The sequence below is a fragment of the Lolium perenne genome, chromosome 2, assembly GCF_019359855.2.
Source record: "Lolium perenne isolate Kyuss_39 chromosome 2, Kyuss_2.0, whole genome shotgun sequence".
Taxonomy (NCBI): domain Eukaryota; kingdom Viridiplantae; phylum Streptophyta; class Magnoliopsida; order Poales; family Poaceae; genus Lolium; species Lolium perenne.
The window spans coordinates 54596540-54616049 of NC_067245.2; the positions used below are offsets into that span (position 1 = coordinate 54596540).

At 45.0% G+C, this 19510-nt stretch overlaps 2 protein-coding genes across 3 annotated transcripts; one reads left to right on the forward strand and one right to left on the reverse strand.

Moving 5' to 3' along the window:
• Nucleotides 1-2662: 2662 nt before the first annotated feature.
• Nucleotides 2663-6462, forward strand: LOC127332649 (uncharacterized). 2 transcript variants are annotated; one of them, XM_051358960.2, is made up of 9 exons: nucleotides 2663-2903; nucleotides 3084-3157; nucleotides 3278-3545; nucleotides 3672-3829; nucleotides 4291-4480; nucleotides 5145-5237; nucleotides 5376-5629; nucleotides 5776-5833; nucleotides 5981-6462. In XM_051358960.2, exons 5-9 carry the CDS (start codon nucleotides 4373-4375, stop codon nucleotides 6182-6184), a joined length of 717 nt encoding a protein of 238 aa, XP_051214920.1. In that variant the 5' UTR covers nucleotides 2663-2903; nucleotides 3084-3157; nucleotides 3278-3545; nucleotides 3672-3829; nucleotides 4291-4372; the 3' UTR covers nucleotides 6185-6462. The 2 variants fall into 2 exon arrangements, with proteins under 2 accessions (XP_051214920.1, XP_051214922.1); XM_051358962.2 differs by having other exon boundaries at nucleotides 3087-3157.
• An 855-nt stretch (nucleotides 6463-7317) lies between these two features.
• LOC127332650 (protein FAR1-RELATED SEQUENCE 5-like) lies at nucleotides 7318-10994 on the reverse strand. The gene is made up of 5 exons (XM_051358963.2): nucleotides 9964-10994; nucleotides 9187-9877; nucleotides 8602-9059; nucleotides 8238-8525; nucleotides 7318-8126 (listed from the first exon to the last, which is right to left on the reverse strand). Exons 1-5 carry the CDS (start codon nucleotides 10060-10062, stop codon nucleotides 7428-7430), a joined length of 2235 nt encoding a protein of 744 aa, XP_051214923.1. The 5' UTR covers nucleotides 10063-10994; the 3' UTR covers nucleotides 7318-7427.
• Between the last annotated feature and the right edge of the window lie 8516 nt (nucleotides 10995-19510).

The following is a 19510-nucleotide window of genomic DNA, read 5'->3' on the forward strand; positions in this document are numbered from 1 at the left end:
ATCAACCGGCTCCACTAGTACCGAAAAGTAATTTGCAGGAAAACTCAACAATGAGGAGTGTGTTGTAGAGTAAAACAGTAAATAAAGAAAGTACATATCTACGGACAGAAAAAATGGAAAAAGTTTTCGCCGAGTTTGTAATAAATTTTTCCGATGTACCAGCTATGAGTGATTTATTTCGTGGTACTGGAAATTTCCAAACAAATAATTTCAATCTGATGAAAATAAAAGAACAGTAAATCGCAGACCTCGTAAAAGTTTCTAAGTAGCAAAAACTAACAAATATTTACGTTCATAGTCCCACTGCTCTCTACGGTCAAACCTGACGCACGACATGCGAGTCTCCACTGCCATAATCGGTTCAAAGATGTGCGACGTTAAAAAAATTATAAATCGTAATTTCCAGCCCCACTCCTAACCACCACTTGCATGCTCGACGCATGGCAACCGGAAAAGATTTCGCCGTGCCGTCCTGTTCACCGTCCGTAGTGGATTACCATGCCGATGACGTAGTGATCGAGGCTGATACATACGGTTCAGTCATGTCAAGCTATCGCACGGCTCGCACAGTTGGTCAGCAGCAAGAATTGACTACACCGCAGACAGATTTGTAATCATTTCGTCATTGTTACAGTGGTCACCAACGCCCATACTAAGGTTGATCGTTGGAACTGGGCTAAAAATTTTAAGATAACTACACCGGCTCCTAGGCATCCCTTTTTTGCATTAGGAGAAGGTAAATCATTGATTTAAGCGTGCCACATGGTTGAGACAGTTCGGTTATATCTTAAATAGCAGTTTATATTTCAAACTCCATAGTCACACCTACTAGTCGTTGCATACAGTTAAAAAGGAAAACAACATAAAACAATAATTTCTTTTTTTTTTCGTGGCGAAGTACCAGCTTAACATTAGTTCTTAATAAAATGGCGGGAAGGCGATATTCAAAAAAGGGCAAACCAATTTTACTTTTGAAGTACCTAACCGTGCAAAACTACAATTTGCTTTCGGCACGGCTGCACGTCGCTCACTGGGAGAGATGTGATTGGTTCTACAGCACTCGCAGCTACCGAAGCCGACGCGGCCGGCCGCTCATCCGCACCGCGGTGAAACCGTGGGACGGGCGCGGGCACCGAGGCGCTGAATCGCCGGTCCTAGCCGTGCCGTGCCTTTTTTGTTGTTTCACCACGGTGCTTGTACGGGCCTACTTTTTTTCCCGCACGGCCTCGCGGTATTTTTGTCCCGCTAATCAGGAACCACCATTTCGGACGGGTGTGGCATCTGGTGCAAAACAAAACGCGGCAGAGTGCTTATGCAAGCCTGACGACCCTCCCAAATCCGTGGCCCACAACTCAATCCAACTGCTCGACGATAGAGAAAAAATAACCACATCCATCTGCCTCGTGTGGTGGGGCCCGAAACAGCAAATCTCAACGCAGATGGTTCCAAACCGATAGGATAAAAAGCCAGGGAGAGGGTCGTAGTAGACCACAAAGCAAAGCAAGAAGAAAAACACACCCGCCTCTCTCACCACCAACCTCCGGCCGCGCTGGTAGTTTCTCCGCGCAGTCAGCGATGGAGGAGAGCGCGGACTCGGCATTGAATGCGTCGGTGAGTCAAGGCTCCTACCCACAAAGACTCCATTATACTGCTGGATGATTCAGCTACTCTCCAAGGAATGAATGCTCGAACTGCATCTGAACGAATGAACATTAAAATCACTGATTCTTGCTCTACTCCCTTTGCATTTTCCAGCCGACGGCAGCTGCATTGATGGTGGATGGGCCAACCTTCGATCTGACCGACTTCGACGAGACAAGCGGGGCTATAACGCCGGCGACGGACATCCATCGCACGGTGAGTTCGTCCGACCAAAAAGACTATACTGGAGCCTTTCTTTGACCCACACGCGAAAACACCTGGATAAACTTACTACTTTCTCCTTCTAAGTAGTTCCGTTTGGTGATCAGCAATCTGCATGGCTAAAGCTGACTTCTCGATGTACATTTTCCAGCAGGCTCTTGTGTTTGACCGTGGAACAAGCCCTAGGCCTGGTGGATCCGCGTTCAACGCCAACTGGCAGATCCAGCTCGAAGGGAGCTCCCCTCTACCTTGCACTCCATAGGTGAATGATTGTGGACGATGAGAACGTGATAAACACCAATATTCTTAGACATATTAACAACGGCTCCTTGGCCGGTAATAACTAAATCACAGAATGTTTGTTCTCTGATTATTTCGGACTTTTTTAATTGCAGGACGTTTTCGCTGGAATTCGGCAGCTCCTTCAGAACGAGCAAGCATGCGGCCAGGTCGGCGTCTACGTGCCATGCAACTCCATGGACGGATCAGGTCCCCTGGGGGCAGAAGGGCTGGCCCAGGTAATCCTAGGAAAAAAACTAAATCTTTGTGTCCTGCGTACCAACACAAATTTTTAAGAAAGATCAAATAAATTTTACGGGTCTCATAGGTTAGTTTAACGGAAAAGAAGAAATATATCGTTTTCGTAGGGGGAAAAAGACCTCATGCATTAAAAAATAGAAAAAGGGCCATGAAAAGTACACACCGAGTAGCAACTTTTAACACTGCCAATCTGGCCCAGCCCACCGCCTTCCACCGTCGTCCAGCTAGGGCAATATATTACACCCCTCGCTCCCACCAGCCGCCGCACCAACCTCTGAAACCAGAGCAACCACAAACGCGGCCGCACACACCACCTCGGTAGAGAGAGGTAAACCAAGGGGACAAACCATTTTAGCCAAGTGGAGCGGCCGGTTTCGGAGACGACCGGTGGCAGCCTGACCTCGTCCGATATGGGGGGAGGAGAACCTGGACCGGAGCTGGGAGTGAAGAAAGTAGTGGAAGGGAGAAGGGCTTCCTTTTCATGGCGTCTTGCTATAGAGGTTTGCCCGCTACAAAATAATCTCACTTGTCAGTTCGCACTTACGGTAGATAGATCTAGTTCTGCAATGGTTTATATTCATAGTGTGGGACGCCCCCCCCCCCCCCTCCTTAATTTCGTTTTCGAGTTACGGGAACTAAATATCTTAGCATATCTCTGGTATGGATGAATGGATTGGCAGCAGGTGCGACAGAGCTGCCAAGGCTGCCTGAGAGCCTTGCTCCACAGGGACTATTCTCCGCAGGAGTACACCAGGTATCTTATATTCCTTTGCTTTCTCTGCAATTTTGGGCAGGAGGACACTTTAGCAAGCTGTATTATTGCTTGGCATCTCAATATTAGTTTGCTAATTTAATCGCCCCTTGTTTTTACCAGCCGCAGAGTTCCGTTGGCGAGGGGCAAGATGGGCAGGGTGACGCGGCTGCGGTTGCAATAGCGCTGATGTCCCAGAAACTTGACTCTTTCTTGTCCATCATGATGCAGCGAGATGCCGCTGCAGCTGAGCGCGAAGCTGCCTCACAGGCAAGGCTTGACAACGCCTTTGCTGCGATGCAGACCGCAACAGCAAAGTTGGATGGGCTGATCGCGTCAATGATGCAACGCGAAGCCGACCTCGATGTCAGGGACTACAATCGGGCCCTTGGTGAGTTTTTGACTTTTCAGCACAATGGTGCTGATTAGTTTTACCTGCAAAACTAACTTTTTGTTTAAAAATAAACTGAGTTTTTGTTTTACTGACTTTTTTGGTAAATCTCAACTTTTTGCACAGATCTACGCCTAGCTTGCGGCTCAGGTCCAGTGGAAGCAAAGTTCAACTGGATGTTTGGCCATGGTGTAACTCCAGGCAAGATTCGAGAGGCTCCAGGTCTCTCTCAGGAAATTCGTGCTGTGGTTTACTGACAATGCCTCAGTAACCGATCTATCAAAGTAAGCGAATAATAGATAGATTAATAGTTTCATGTTAGTATCTTTCTAGAAATGCCTCATCCAATTTTTAAATTTCTTTTGCATCCCACCAAAAAAGAATTTTCATGTTACTATCTTTCTAGAAATGCCAGGAAAAAAGTTGTTCATTGGTTGAACTTTTTATAATGTCGCTTTGGTGGCGGTACCAAGATTCATATGATCCATTTAGTGGCTTATCTGTTGTGAGCCCTTCAAAAAAAAAAAATAGTTCATAAATTTAGCAGTAACAGCACATGAAAATAAAATTCTTAATGTGACTACTTATGGTACTTGGGTAGTACTGCACCCACATGTAACATCATATAATGCTGGCTAGTAGTTTTTTTGTCATTTCGATTTTTGGGGGGTAAGGTCAACGATTAATGATGTTCCCACTAAGCAAATGGAGTCACAATTAATAGCTTACTTTTTTTCCTAATCAGGGTGTTCATCCAGTTCAACGATGCCCCTCGAGTATCAATATCTGGCGCCGAGATAAAGGATTTCCTACTCAACCACGAGGACATGAGCCAGGTGCTTGAGAGCGCTCTGATCAGGGTGCTTCGAAGGGACGAGAGCCACCGTGAGCCAAACTCTCAGGGATCGACACACTACGTTGGAAAGGAGTGGGCGGTAATAATTCCAAAACAAAACCAACCAAATTTTACAAATATAGAGTACTCACCATTTTCTAGTTCCAAATTATATTCTGTACATACTCCAAGCATATAATCAGTAACTACTTTGACGAAACCACATTCTTTCACCGTTTTTTTTGGGGGGCGGCAAACCTGTGCGTGCAAAAGAAGGTGGGTGTATTAATAATCTTCGGATCAAAGTAGTCTGATGGTGCTTGGTTTAGTTACTACTTTTGTACAAGAGGTTCCACTACAGGGGTAGACCTCTCCACATCCTCATATAGATGCCGATTACCAGCGAGTTTTGGGGTGCTGATCTTGGGGTAGTTTGCAAACAGCTGAACAACTTATAGTTTGTCTTTACATGTTTTATAATCATCCTGCTTACGTTTAACATATCTCAAATCAACGGTGTAGCTTCGAAAACATAACAACTCAAGGCTGTTGCTGCACCAAAAATTATGGCCACTGATCCTATGAACCCACCTATATAGCCGTTTTTGTCTTGTATACCCATGTCTATTTATTAATTCATTTGGTATGTGCAATTTTTTGGCGCATAACTTATGTTTGGATCTGTTCTAATATTTTCTTGGTTTTCATTTCCTAGCAGGCATGATATAAAATGATCTAACATGCTTCTTTTCATATTTATGCAGCGAAAGGTTGTTGCAGGAGGGTCAACTAGCGCATGCGAGGAACTGTTTTACCTCCGCCCAAAGATCCAGTACAACCTAGCTGCTTGCAAAAAGGTTATATTTTCAAACACACGTCCACTTGCCCCAAAAAACAAATATACATGTCCGTTATTTTTACTCGTTACCAAGCTAATTCTATTATTCACAATCTATTATACATGCCTAATATGCATTGCTCACGACGAACCGCAGGTCGTTGTTTCTCTGGACATGAAACAGGAAGGCTGGGCATCTCTGACAATAGACTTCCGCCGATGCATTACATATCTTATCCACCCAAACCTGTCGGGAGTAAGCCCGGTTGATGTGCTGCACCACCATATCGACCTGATGAAGATACTTACTCAGGCAGCACAGGAGCACATGACTAAGCACGCTGGCGCTGTGATACCCATGGTTGAATGGGAATATGAAGTTGCTCTGAAGACAGAACACCATATGAATGGGTGAGGCTACTTAACTCTGTCAAATTGCCACGCAAACTAAAACTACTTATAGGTTACGAGTTGCCCGTCTCACATGAATGATATACAAGGTTGTTCATACACTTAATCTGACTAAACTTCTTTTGATTGGCTCCAAAACTCAACAGGCCAGAATCTGGATTCACAACAGCTTTCTACAGCATCCCAAAAGACAACCAATTCATGGTAAGCGCCGGTTCTTCCTTTGCATTTCAGCCAGCAAATGCTTCATTGTTTAGGATACATCATCACCCTTTGACTGCTTCCACTACGTCATTTCCTTTTTTTTTCTTTGTTGACAAATCTGACCCATTACTATATGTCCGTCAACAGATTGTCAGCCCAGAAACAATTGGGCTTGCCAAGCACACTTTCCTCTACTCAATGGTCCGCATGTCATACCGCTCTACCAAGAGGAAGATCCCCCAGGGAAAGCGGAAGAAGGTGCTGAAGAGGGGAAGAGACGGGAAGTTCATTTCCAGCCTTGATCCAGAAGGGAGTGGCACTTCAGCCAGCGATGCAGCCTCGTCTGCTTGATTTCGAGTGGCACCACTAGAGTCACACGGGATATATATGCATTTTCGTGTGACTGGTCCACCAGGCTATCTTTAAATTCACGCAGGACTTTCGGGTGGCACCACTTTAGGCCACCAGGCTATCTTTAATTTCGTGCAGAACAAGTAAGACTTTTATTTGGATCCAATGCCTTCGTGGCTTAATCGAACTGGTGGCTACCACCGTTCTATTGTAATCGATAATATGACTATCTGCCCCTGTCATGGTGGTATAATCTAGGTTTGCTTAGCTATCACTCCTTTTATTGCTGTTATCATTACAAATAAGCTGGCTCATTGCTTGCATATTGCAAAGATAAGTGCCAGTGACAAGAGCAAGCCGACGCAACGGAGCAAGACAAGCTCGCTCCTGATCTGCTGAAGGACCTGGACCTCAGGTGCACCGGGTGAATCCAGGTTTCGCTTGCTACATGCGTCCATTTCTGTCAATGATTTCCTACTTGTTCCAACCCCAACCAGTTCGTCCTCCCACTTCCAGAACCTGCATTTCTACGGTAAGAACAAGAAACAGATTTAGTCTGGCATCCAAGAAAACCAAGGTCCACACGAAAAAAACAAGAACAAAAAACTGCACCGCCAGAACAAATGATCTAACCTTCGCCATGCCACATTTGATGAAAAGCCTGCCAGGGTTGTCAGTAGTGCGTGAACGCCAGAGGTCGGCGAGCTCACCACAATGGCAGCTGAACTTCGACATCCCCAAGTAACAATCGCCACCCCCGGAGCTCACTTTTGATGTAGCAGTCATGGCTACCAAAAATGGATTGTGCTCAAGAGATGTATGGAGATTTGAATGGATGGGATGGTCTCGAGTGCAAACTCAAACGGCCAGCACTCCACTTATATAGATGCTCCACTGCTTAAACTGCAACGCTGCACACTAGCCGTTTCACTGTTTCAAACATATGCACAACCAAAGCACGGCTACGGGTTACCACTGTCATGTTATCCATTTTCTAGCCGTTGATAGCAGTAGCGACAGCACATGACCGTTGGAAAATAAGAAGAATACCAGTGTGAATGGAAAAAATCTTGCCTCGTTAGTTTTAATTTTAGAATCACACATGTCGGGTGTTAGTTTAAGAATGGAAAGTGGATCCAAATGAAACTTGTTCCAACGGCAAACATATTAATTATAGTAAACTAATACCGTTCAGCAGCATGGTACATGAAATATTACAACAGGCGCCTCGTAAAAAAATAGTTCAACTCAAAACTACTTTTGGCACATATGTTGACTTCCTCCCACATGTGGATCTGTTGTGGCCAACCTCGCCACAGCTCTTGCACCGCCTCCTGACCGCGCCACCTTGCTCGTCCTCTACTTCTTCCGCACATTCCGATGTGCGGTGCCCCGACAAGCCGCAAGAACCACAATGCTCAATGACATAAACTCCAGTCTTCAGAAAACGGGTGGATCTCCGTGGAGCATCGTCGCCAGAGCTCTTCATGCTCCTCTTCAGGTTCGTAGGCCGTTTGCTTCCACCTGGAGATTCTATTGGTGATTTAAACCTCAACTCCTTCGGACGGCCCCTTGACCGCACACGTGGTGGAGCAGCTACGCCAGAGTCAAACTGCAACACATCTTCCCCTGCAAGTTCGGTAGATTGTACCGAGAACCCAACATTCACCGGGGCATCAACCTTCATAGCAGAAATCGCAGCTTTTGCATGGCTAACATAGTCCACCGTGACCTCGAACGCCTGTCTTGATGTGGTCCCCATTACGACCAACTCCATCACTGCAGCGTGCAGCATTCCATGCATTGACGTGCTGTCCGCACTTGCCGCTACAGCCTCGTCCAATCCAGGGATGGCGGATTCAACTCCTTCTCTAGCATCCGTGGTCCACCTCTTCATAATCAAGCTAGACGGAATCTCCACGGCACCTATGTGAACGAGGACCTGTGTGTGTAGATGAGATTTCCATGATTATTTTTCTATCATCCATAGTAAAAGGTGCGACGCAAAAAAAAAGAGTGCTTACAATAAAATGCTAGAGGATGTTACACTCACCTTCAGCACGTGTCGGCAAGGGATACCGCAATGCTCAAAGCTTTTGCACACGCAAAAGAATTCCGTCCGTTCTTCATTCGAATCAACAACATATTCCTGCCTACCAGCTGGATTGGAGGCGCTTGCTCGGGCGTAGACCATTACGAATCTGTTCGGACCACCATCCTCTCGGCATGTGAAAGCACTAGACCTGAAGAGTTCACGGTAAAAACGTTCGAACATCGTGCGAGTGTACACACGTGTTCCATGCTTCTCGATCGGCACTCCCGCCCGAAGTAGATAGCTCACCTGTTTTTTTAAGAAGCGGTGTCAGACACCCATCCGGAAGTTTATAGATGCTATACATTATTAGAAAGAAAAAAACCTGTTTCGTCGCGTGTTGCTCCCTGCCTTCCTCTGCAATCCGGTCCGTTATCAGCCGGTCGTATTGTGTCACAAACAGGTGCATCGGAGCTGACCGGGGGATATAAGTTTTTAGGACGTGATTAGCGCTCTCACTCCGCTGGGTACTTGTCATGCCAGCGCAGAAAGTGCTGGTAAAATATGGCTTTGCCCACATTTCTCTGTTGTCGTAAGCTCTGCATAGAAACTCGTTGTCTTGTAGTGAGTACCCAGTGATTAATTCTGACCATCTTGTCTCGAACTCCTCAACATCAACAATTATGTCAAGCAATTCATGCAAGTCTCTCTTGAACGGTGAGTTCTTGCTATATACCGGCCCAAGAGATTCCTTCGCCTTGCGCAAAACATGCCACTTGCACCACCTATGGCGTGTTAAGGGTAGCTCGGCATCTATTGCAACCCTCATTTGGTGACACTGGTCTGCAATATGGTGGGAACACCCCAAAAACATTTTAGAAGTAAGAGGTGATGAAAATGTATATATTCGCATTTCTGTTGGAATTGTATACTAGCAGCATTAAAACCTAAGAATTCATCAATTTCTTACCAGTCAGGATAGTCTTCGGAGCGTCAGCACCCATTGCAGCCACAAAATTACGGAACGTCCACTTGAATGCATCGATGGTTTCTTCGGTTAGCAGAACACCGGCAAAAACAACACTTTGAAAATGGTGGTTTACACCGACAAAAAGACCAAAAGGCAGGTTATATAAATTGGTCCTATAGGTGGTGTCGAAAGTAACCACGTCTCCAAATGAAGCATAGTCTTTTCTGCTTGTACCGTGGGCAAAAAGCAAAGATCTAACCCTCTTCTTTTCATCCAAATCCATTGCCACGATAAACCCTGGGTCTCTGGTTTTGATCATGTTAAAAACTTCAATCGTTTTCGACATGTCACCATCAATTGATTCCTGGGCTAGTTTAGCACACATAGCACGGACAGACTGACGGCTGAATGGAACATACGAATCAGTTTTGTGAACTGTGCCGACTATTGAACACACTCTGGATAGTTGCACATTGTTTGCACGGAGGTGGCGAACAAGGTCCCTTGTACCCCCGTCTATTCTACTGTGAGACGGCCACCTCCTTTTTTCGCCACACGAGACAGACATGGAATGGTTGTGCTCGGGTGCGAATTTTTTTACAAACCATGAGTCGTCGTCGCTCCTTAGCAACGACAGCATGCAACGGCAGTCGCACCTTGCCGACCTGGTCGCCTCAGATTTGTCCCTCCCCTGGACAAGGATATCATCATGGAGAATTCAGTTTATATCAATTTTAGCGACCCGTTTTTTGGATAATATACTAGTCATTGCTTTACCTCGCAAGAACAAACGATGTCCTTCCTGGTTCGGATGCTGGAGCCGTTGATCCTACTGCGCCCATACCTGATACCGAAACCAACCTCCCAGGAGTACATGTTGAAGAACTCGTATGCCTCTTCAATCGTCTGGAAAACTTGTCCTGCCCGTGGGAGAAAAATGCAACCATCTCCCCTACCACCTGATTCACGTAAAGCCTTCTCAACTGCTCCGTAATTCCAAGCGGCTGGAAGCCTAGGACCGCACGGCAACCTGAAAAATAAGAAAGTCTACCATTTTTGAGTGGAAAATTTATTGCTAGAATTTCCATAGGGGCAGGAAGACAGCAAAATTTGTGTGAGAGTAACCACCCGTCTGCCGGCGCAGCAGACGGCATCGCGAAGCCACAGATCTTTTGCTCGGAAGGAAAGTTTTGTATTAGCTGAACCAAAAAAGAGATAAGAACTATAATGTAACAACGTGTTTTGCTAGATGCTACGGTTAGTTGCACCACCATCTAGCAACGTCTAATGTTTAGCAAACACCACGGCCTTCCCTGTGGCAGAATTTTTTCGCTAAATCCACCCGCGCCGAAGACAATGTGTGAAAACAGGTAAAAAACTACACATTGCACACGGTGTGGTGCTAGCACCTGCCACAGGTTACCGTCACCGGTCGAATGTGTCAAAAGCAGTAAAAAGGTATAAAATCCCACACAACGGGTGATCACCACCGTTCCAGATACAATGTGTGAAAACAAGTAAAAAACGACACTTTACATACGGTATGGCGCTGGCACATGTCAAAGTCTACCGTCGCCGATACAATTTGTCAAAAGCACTAAAAAAAGCTGTAAATCCACAAGACGGGTGGTCAGCACCGTTGCCGATAGAATGTGTGGAATGATGTAAAAATGGTGTGGGAAAGTTGTGGCAGCATTTTTTCGTGCATGCGATCACGGAGCTCAAACGGCCGTTTAGTGAAAGTGCTCCTGGGTATTTGATCTGGACATGAGTTGAATCAGAACTCCTTATATCCAACGGCTGCCACCCTGTGCATAGCTACCACCCTTGGTAAATAATCCGCGTCGATATATATATATATATATATATATATATATATATATATATATATATATATATATATATATATATATATATATATATATATATATATATATATATATATATATATAGGACATATTCATGCTACACCCGGGTGTAGTTACTCCCACGTGTGTTTCACACAATCTAGGTAGTATCTATCATAACGAAGAGTATATACATGTAGTATGAAGTATATAAGAATATTTTGGTAGTATATATACTACTTTGTAGGTAGTATGTACACTTTTTTATGTACACTATTTATTTACGTATAAATATGCATGTATTTTGTATATATAGTGCAAACTATGGGTGTATTTTAATTTTTTTCACCAAAGTTGGTATGGAGTATCTTAGATATAGTGTACGAACATACTCAAACCAATAAAGTATGTTATATACTTCCGTATGGTAGTATATGAGACGTGGGTGTAGTTACACCCAGGAGTAGGAAGTATTTATCCTATATATATATATATATATATATATCCGCAAAATTTTATATCAGAATTTTTTACATTTTTAAATATATTTTTATGTATTTTTTATAATGGGTGCATCTGCTAAACCTATGAGACAAAACACAACCTCTAACGGTGACGCCGTTCCTACTCCTACCATAACCATGATTCCTCGGTTTTGGCTAGAGTTTCTGCTGCTCTATTTGAAAGATCTTGCTAGCGGCTATGTTCTTTGGTTGCGGTTCGTGTCCTCACGTCCTCACCACCTTTTCCCTCTCATTGGGCATCTCGTGGAGTGCATGTAGGTTTCGTTGTTGAATCGATGATGCATGTCATCGTCGATAATTCCTACACACCCGATGCCATCCGCCACTTCAACTCTCGCTTAGACCACAATCTTGTTGCGCCTTCTTTCGATCGACTCCTGGGGAGATCATGTCGAGTCACAGAAGGGGGAGGAGGAGGAGGAGGAGGAGGAGGAGGAGAGGAGGAGGAGAGGACAGCCTAGGCATACTGGAATTGAACCAGGAGTGGAGAAGGAGATAAAAGATAAAGTGTGTCAACAAAATAGAACAATGACTCTGCTGATGCTTATATACATCTTCACACGTAGCAACGCACGGGTATTATGCTAGTTTGGTATAAGAAAAACACTTGAAGGGTGTTTTTTTCGGGTCCAGGATCAGGCGAGCTCAAAAGTGGGCATGCACGTATACCAGCCCCTCTACATAACGTTGGCACTAATCTGCATCATCTTTACTATTAAATTGAAATAGGTCGTGATGGTTGGTGATGGTAAGTTCACCCTATGTCCCACGTGATTGCTATTTTTTAAGCGGAACGGATTGGTGCGTACCGAGTTTGGAGTCTAATTGAGATCTATTGTCCGGTCCGGAGTCTCCAAGGCTAAAAAAAAACCCTCCCATACTCAAACCGTGATGCAGAAGGATTGGACGAGGACGCCATGCATGCAGGAGGGAAAGCTCGAGGAGGCAACATTGATGCAGCGCATTGCCTTGGTCGGCAACAAGCACGAGCGCTTCCCTTTATCAGTTCAACTCTTCAAGGACCGCGTCGACCGGTGAGTAACGATTCTATCCGGCATGCCCCGCACAGCATAACATGTACGGGGCAGATACAAGAATCGGAATGTGGAGGTGTAAACGTACTTGGCAGCTGGCAGCACCGGCCTGCCTACAATCCTAAACGCTTACGCAAATACTCGTTAGTAATGTCAGCAAGGGATTTTACTCCTCCGGTGCTACTAAGTACATACTGACAATTTCGATAGTACGTCAATCGAAAATAAATCATTAGTCTGGTAAATATTAGAGTTTACAGCAATATATTTACCTAAATCTTCTGTACTAATAAAACGCTGAAGCGACCGTGATACGTCCAGCAACTTTAGCCCCTACAAAATCGGATATCAATCCGCAGTAGATGCTCCCTACGCACAGAGGAAACAAAGTGAAAATTAAGGGCTAGCCACAGGAGACTGATGGTGTCGAAGGTTTTAGTCTAATCATCTTAGCTATTTGTATTTTAGGCCTTTCATTTATCGTATTTCATGGAAGCATGTCCCCGTTTATCTTGGCTATTTTTATTTCGTTTTGTTTGGTCACCTCTCCGTCCATTACCGTTTGATAAAAATACTTACACAACTCGATCATTGCACTGTAGTACTTTCTTCGAGGTACAATAAACCATATACTAAGATGCACGCGAAACAAACTGTACTACTATTTTTTGCTGCGCCTATAAGTAAATTTATATATATATAAAATATGTTTCCGACGGTGCTGATAAAAAACATAAAAAGTATGTTTAAAACTAAATATTGATTCAGCCCACGGTGAAACGTCAAATCAGTGAAATCGAGAAGCATCTTGGTTCGTTCAACCGTGTGGACTGTGATTTTTTATGCCATAGTTTTAATTATCTATCGACCTTGGTGAGGGCTGCGCACATGAAAATGCTTCTGTAGGAAACGAGTGGAGCTGTAACACGAGTGAAGGCCAACAATTCCACGAGGCAGGGTGGCACGCGTTGCATACTGTCGGTCTGCGAGCTAGGCAGCGCACAAGAGGATTAAGAAATGTGAGGGGAAGTGGCTCCTGAAAAAATGTTAGAGTATGGGCTGCGCACATGAAAATGCTTCTGTAGGAATCGAGTGGAGCGGTAACATGGGTGAAGGCCAACAATTCCACGAGGCAGGGTGACACGCGTTGCATACTGTTGGTGTGCGAACTAGGCAGCACACAAGAGGATTAAGAAAGGTGAGGGGGAAGTGGCCCCTGAAAAAAATGTGTCAGTATGGCAACGCAGGCGAGCAAAAACAGGGATGCAACAATACATTGGTGAAAGGTGAAGGGTGGGGATGAGGGCACACAGATAATACACCGGGTGGTGCTATGTGAAATGTATATCGACCTTGGTGAGGGTTGTGCACATGAAAATGCTTCTGTAGGAAACGAGTGGAGCGGTAACACAGGTGAAAGCCAACAATTTCATGAGGCAGGGTGACATGCGTTGCAAGGAGCTAGGCAGCGCAAGGGGATTAAGAAAGCTGAGGGGAAGTGGCTCCTGAAAAAATGTGAGAGTATGGCAACACAGGCGAGCAAAAATAAGGATGCAACAGTGCATTGGTGAAAGGTAAAGGGTGGGGATGAGGGCACACAGATACACCAGGTGGTGCTATGTAAAATGTAGAAACATAGGAGCAGCAACCCGCGGGCATTCTGCTAGTTGAGTGCACGTGCGTTGCTACGGTCTTTTTTTCTTGCCACACATGTAAACATAGTAAACATCTGAAAAATAATTTGCTTCAAATTTAATTAGATCAAAAATATAAATCGGTATCATATGGATCGAAAGCAACAACACATCTAATTATGTATTTTTCACTAAGATGATTTTGGATTGTTGTATCCTATAGACAGTTTCATGTAATATATTTAATATAGCTGGCATTTACGGCATATAAAATCATATGACAACGATATTAAGCATAATAGTCAGCCTATTACGGTTTCGCTATGTCATGTTGCACGCTACAGGCATGATTCGTCCATCGGATTAGCCAACTTATCCGGAGCTAAGTCCCTCTGATTGCCTTCACATTCTCATCCAGATGTCTCCTAAAAAACTTGTCTCCGGGCTCCACCTCTTTGCATCTCCACAGAACAAAAAAAAACATGGTTAAAAAGGGGTTAGTAGATTTTATGAACTCAGCCTAATTTGACGGTGCTGCTATCTTTACCATAAAATTTGTTTGGGCAACTCACTATTAATTACAGTGTCATTGCGTTGTGGTATAATTGATGCCTCCATGGGAATCATAGCAGCACCAACAAAACCAATAGAACTGAAAATGCAATTGATACCTCCATGGGAATCATAGCAGGAGTGCAGGACCAACAAAACCAATAGAACTGAAAATGCAGTAAACTGCGTACTGTTTAAGCTTCATGCACTAGCCACTTGAACCAAAAGTCCGAACTGATGGAAAGGGCTAGGCAATCCACATATACACTTCACAACACCCCCACTCACGTGTGACGGGAGAAGAGAAAGTCAACACGTGAAAGAAGAAGATCACACCGAAACAGCGGTGGAAAGAGGGGGCAACAACAATTTTTAGGCTTAATTGCGAAAACCATGTGAAAGCTAGGATTTGAACTTGAGACCTGGGGGCTTAATTGCGAAAACCATGATTTGAACTCGAGACCTGGGGCTCTGATACCATGTTTAACCTTCATGCACTAGCCACTTGAACCAAAAGTCCGAACTGATGGAAAGGGCTAGGGAATCCACATATACACTTCACAACACGTACAACTTAAAAATGAGTACATCAGCAAGTTCCCTATTGAGCTTGCGCTTCCATATCCTTGGAAGAAGTAAGGTCAGCTGCTTAGAATCATCTCCATGGCGAGACTTTCATCGTGTTTAGGGAAGAGAAGTTTGACTGATATATAGTATCATGTTGGGTGGCAAAGATCTGAAGATTCATCTGCTTCGCACCTCTGGCATCAGTTTCCGTAAATGCATCTTGGAGGGTCTTCAAAAGTACGTCCGGTTGTTTTCAGAACTACTGAAATTATGTTCCTTTTTTCTCTGAATCGTCTTTCATTTGTATAGCACCAGTCGTGCAATTTGAAATATGACATCCAATATCAAGTTCTGGTGAGACAAAGCAAATCCAATCTAGTAACCATCTCTCATCAGTTTGATCGTGTCATTTTAATTCGTCCCGATCTACAAAAAAAATCGACAAAGAGTATATATTAATATCAGAGATACCAATTACATCCAGCCTCTGCAACAACGCACTGCCCTAGTGACATTACAGATGCACACAACCAAAAAAAAAAAAAAAAAAAATTACCAAAAAAGATAAGTCCCACTACAGTGATCTAATCCTTTAAACAACAACGCTAACACCACCATGACAGCACCAGAAGTTCAGCTTCTCCAAAAGCGACGCCTCCAAGAAGGTAACAGTGCACCAGCGCTGTCGTCGCCCGATCATAGATCTTAGGTTTTCACCCTAAAGAAAATCCTCACTCTCAAAACAATGCCTTCAACAAGAACATTGCCACGCACAACGAATTAAGGCCAGACCTTGGATTTTCACCCTGAAAGGTAAGATTTTAAACTTCTCCTGTGCAATCGCCCCCACTCGCATGCCGCTGCTCCAAAGACACCGATCATGAAGCCAATTCCTCCACGCCACCCAGACTCGAGCCACCATTGCAAGACCACAGATCTCGGCTTCCATGTCATTCTCCGGCCAGCACCACGGAACGAAAATGTGCTCCATGATAATAACCGCCAGCAGAGCTTCAAAACGCTCCATCTGAAATCAAACGGCCAGAGTAAAAACATGGGTGCGCTCGACCGAATTCCACCCAATCCGGCAACCTCCAGGCTTAAATCGCCCAATGGAGCGCCGACGGAGCCTTCCGAAACACGACACATCCGCCAGATCAATGAGGACAGGCACCGGCAGATCCGCAGAGAAGAAATCTAAGGACCACCTCCATTATTCGCAAGACTAGTAGGTCCCCACACCGCTGGTCGTCTCCAAAGCTGAGAAGGCGGAAGAGGAACAACGGGATCTAGTGTAGAGCACCGACCTAACCCCACGATTACCAGATCGGGCCGCAGCCTCCACCGGATCTCGCAGGTCAGGGCACCTACATGGGCACCACACCCCTCCTCCTCAACGCCTCCCGCCGGAGAACCTCAGGCGCCGGCCATGAAGAGCCCCGCCACCCTGCGCCCCGGATCGACCTCCCACCTCCTCCCGTGAGGAGCCACCGGGAAACGCCTCCCCTGCCCACGCCATCAGTCGAGGGGATGGGCGCCGCCACCGCCGCCAGGGAGGGCAGCAGCGGCGGCCAGGATGGCGGCGTACGGCGGCGGGCGGTGGTGGACTAGAGTTCCCCCGGAGTCGCTCGGGAGAGGAGCGACTCGGGAGGGGTCGGGATGGATAGAAAATGGTAGGTCGTTTTAAAATATGATGAACATAAAAAAGATACGTATTGATGTTATGAATCAATATCCATGAACGGTTTTTTTGTTTTGTGGAGTATTTGATTTGTAATTTTGTGTCCCGTTTGAATTTTTTTTTGCCGAATTAGTCAAATTCATCGTAACCGTTCGCGCGTTTCAAAATTGTTTCGACGGGTAGCTTCATCTCATTGTCGCGCATGACTTTTGTGTTCTTAGTTCTCCATTTTGACATTCGTACACGAGTAGATCTACATCTTCCAAGTATTCTATAAGTTGTTGTAGATCTACTCGTTTACGAAAGTCGAAACCGGAAATTTTGAACACGAAAGTAAGTTGAAATGGTGGGGTGAAGCTAGTCCGGAAAGGAATTTTGAAATGGTCGACCGTGTGCGAAAGTTTGACTAAGCTCATCCACGAATGGCTCAAAAAGAAACATGAAACTGAATTTGAAACACTAGACAAAACGACGAACCGATGACGGGAATGAAATCACAATGTTGAGGCGCAACTTTTCCATATAGACTTTATCACAAATCGATGCAAGTTAGATAAATTAGAGGTGATTATGATTGAACTAGTTTAGCTATAATCACAATCCTCCTCAACCCGCATACAATTCCAAACGAAGTTCTTCTTACTTCTCCATTCGAGCTCAAGTAAAATTGTTGGCTCCAAATATAGTGACAAAGTTAGCGCAAGACCTGTTTCTACTCATACCGTAGTTATTGGGCAAAATTGCATGAGAGGGAAAGAAATGCAAAAAACCATGCTAGCAACCAATCAGGCCCTTTGAAATATCTTTTCTCAGCTTTTTTGAGTACGTACTTGCAGAGCCGGTTAATGAAGGGCGGTACACTTAGCTATTTGCAATCAACCATGCAAGACAACTTCGCCATTTTGGGAAGAAGAAGATGATCGATGACTCGAGGGTCGAGGCGGTAGCAGTAGGTGCGTCCTGGCTGCTCGCCGAAGATGCAGCCACCAGTAGCTACCTCACCAGCACCATTCCGCCACGAGGCCGTGGACCTACCAAACCCACTGGTGAATCCTATAAAAATTGTGTACGATTTTCATTTTTAGAAATTTATTCTATGTGCACCATTTGATTAGTAGGATTGAATCTTTATGAATGCATAAATTTTTTCCTATAAAGTTGCACTGTATTATATCTTAAATAATGCCGCATACAACATTCCCCCCAAAAAAAAACAAAAAAATGCAAGCCTCGCATATGCTAATCATTTCGGGCCCAAATAACTGTTTGGCCCCCAATGGACTTCATAGATAAACACACTAGTAATTAGCAAGTCTTGGATATTTGCAGCTGGATCTTTATCTGAGTTTCTTTTTCTTTCTAAATGATCTGTGCAAGTTGAGGATTGTGCATTATTTTACATGGTTCCTGCCGGCCGGAGCAATTAATGAGTTATGGAATATATTTTCTTGATGTATTTCAATCCTAAAACAAAATATAATTGTGATCATGGCAACATTAACACATACTCTCAGTGTAGTCTGTTAGAATCCTAAAGAGCTCTAAGGGCATCTCCAACGGGGCGACGCATTTTGGACGTCTAAATTATCCGCGAACGTCCGTTTGCGTCGCCTGGCGGACGCGAAAAAGCTCGCGAGGTGCAAATTATCCGATTGTGTCGGGGGCACCCAGCGGTCGGACGCATTTTGAAGACCCCAATGTTTTTTTCTTCCAGAACTGCTTCTTCTTTTCCTTCTATTAAAAATCCAACCATCTGCAATTTTAGTGCCCATGAATCTTTGAAACAACATGAAGAACAAAGGTGAAAACAAGTTGTAGTAATCATGTCATGCTTTCTTGAATCGAACAAGTTCATACATATTTAACATACAAACTAGAGAACAAACGCGAAAGCAAACAAATTTTAAACTAATTCTTGGACTTCTTGTTAGAAGGCCCCGCCTCGCCATCCTCACGGACGCGCCTCCTGCTTGTTACCTCCTCCTCCGAAGAGGTACTGCCGATCGACGCGTCCGACGAGTTTGAGTTCTAGTCCGACGACTGGTCATTTGGGTCTTCCTCGTCGTCGGTGAACTGACGACGAGGCTCCGCCTGCACCTGCGCCCTCGCCTCCTTCCTTCCAGCAGTCGCGTCGTCCGCCGCCTCCAGTTGTGCCCGCTTGGCATCGGAGTCCTCCTTCTCCTCCTAGCCACCCTCCTCCTCGCCCTCCATCGGCGGCGAGCTAGGGTTGTTGGGCGTCGTAGCCCTATCCTACAATGCCGCCATCTCCTCGGCTTTTTCTCACTGTCCGTGTCCGATGGCAACGACAGGTTGCTCATGATGGCTAGCCGGTGTTGGAGAAGAAGCAAAATGACAGCCGGTTAGACGTGAATTACAGCAGGCGCATGGTTATATTCAGCGGAGATTAATGTCGGCGCGTATAACGAAGAGGCATGTGGTTGCTCTTCCGTGGAAGTTCGGGGCTCCATTTCGGGTTGGCGGGTCG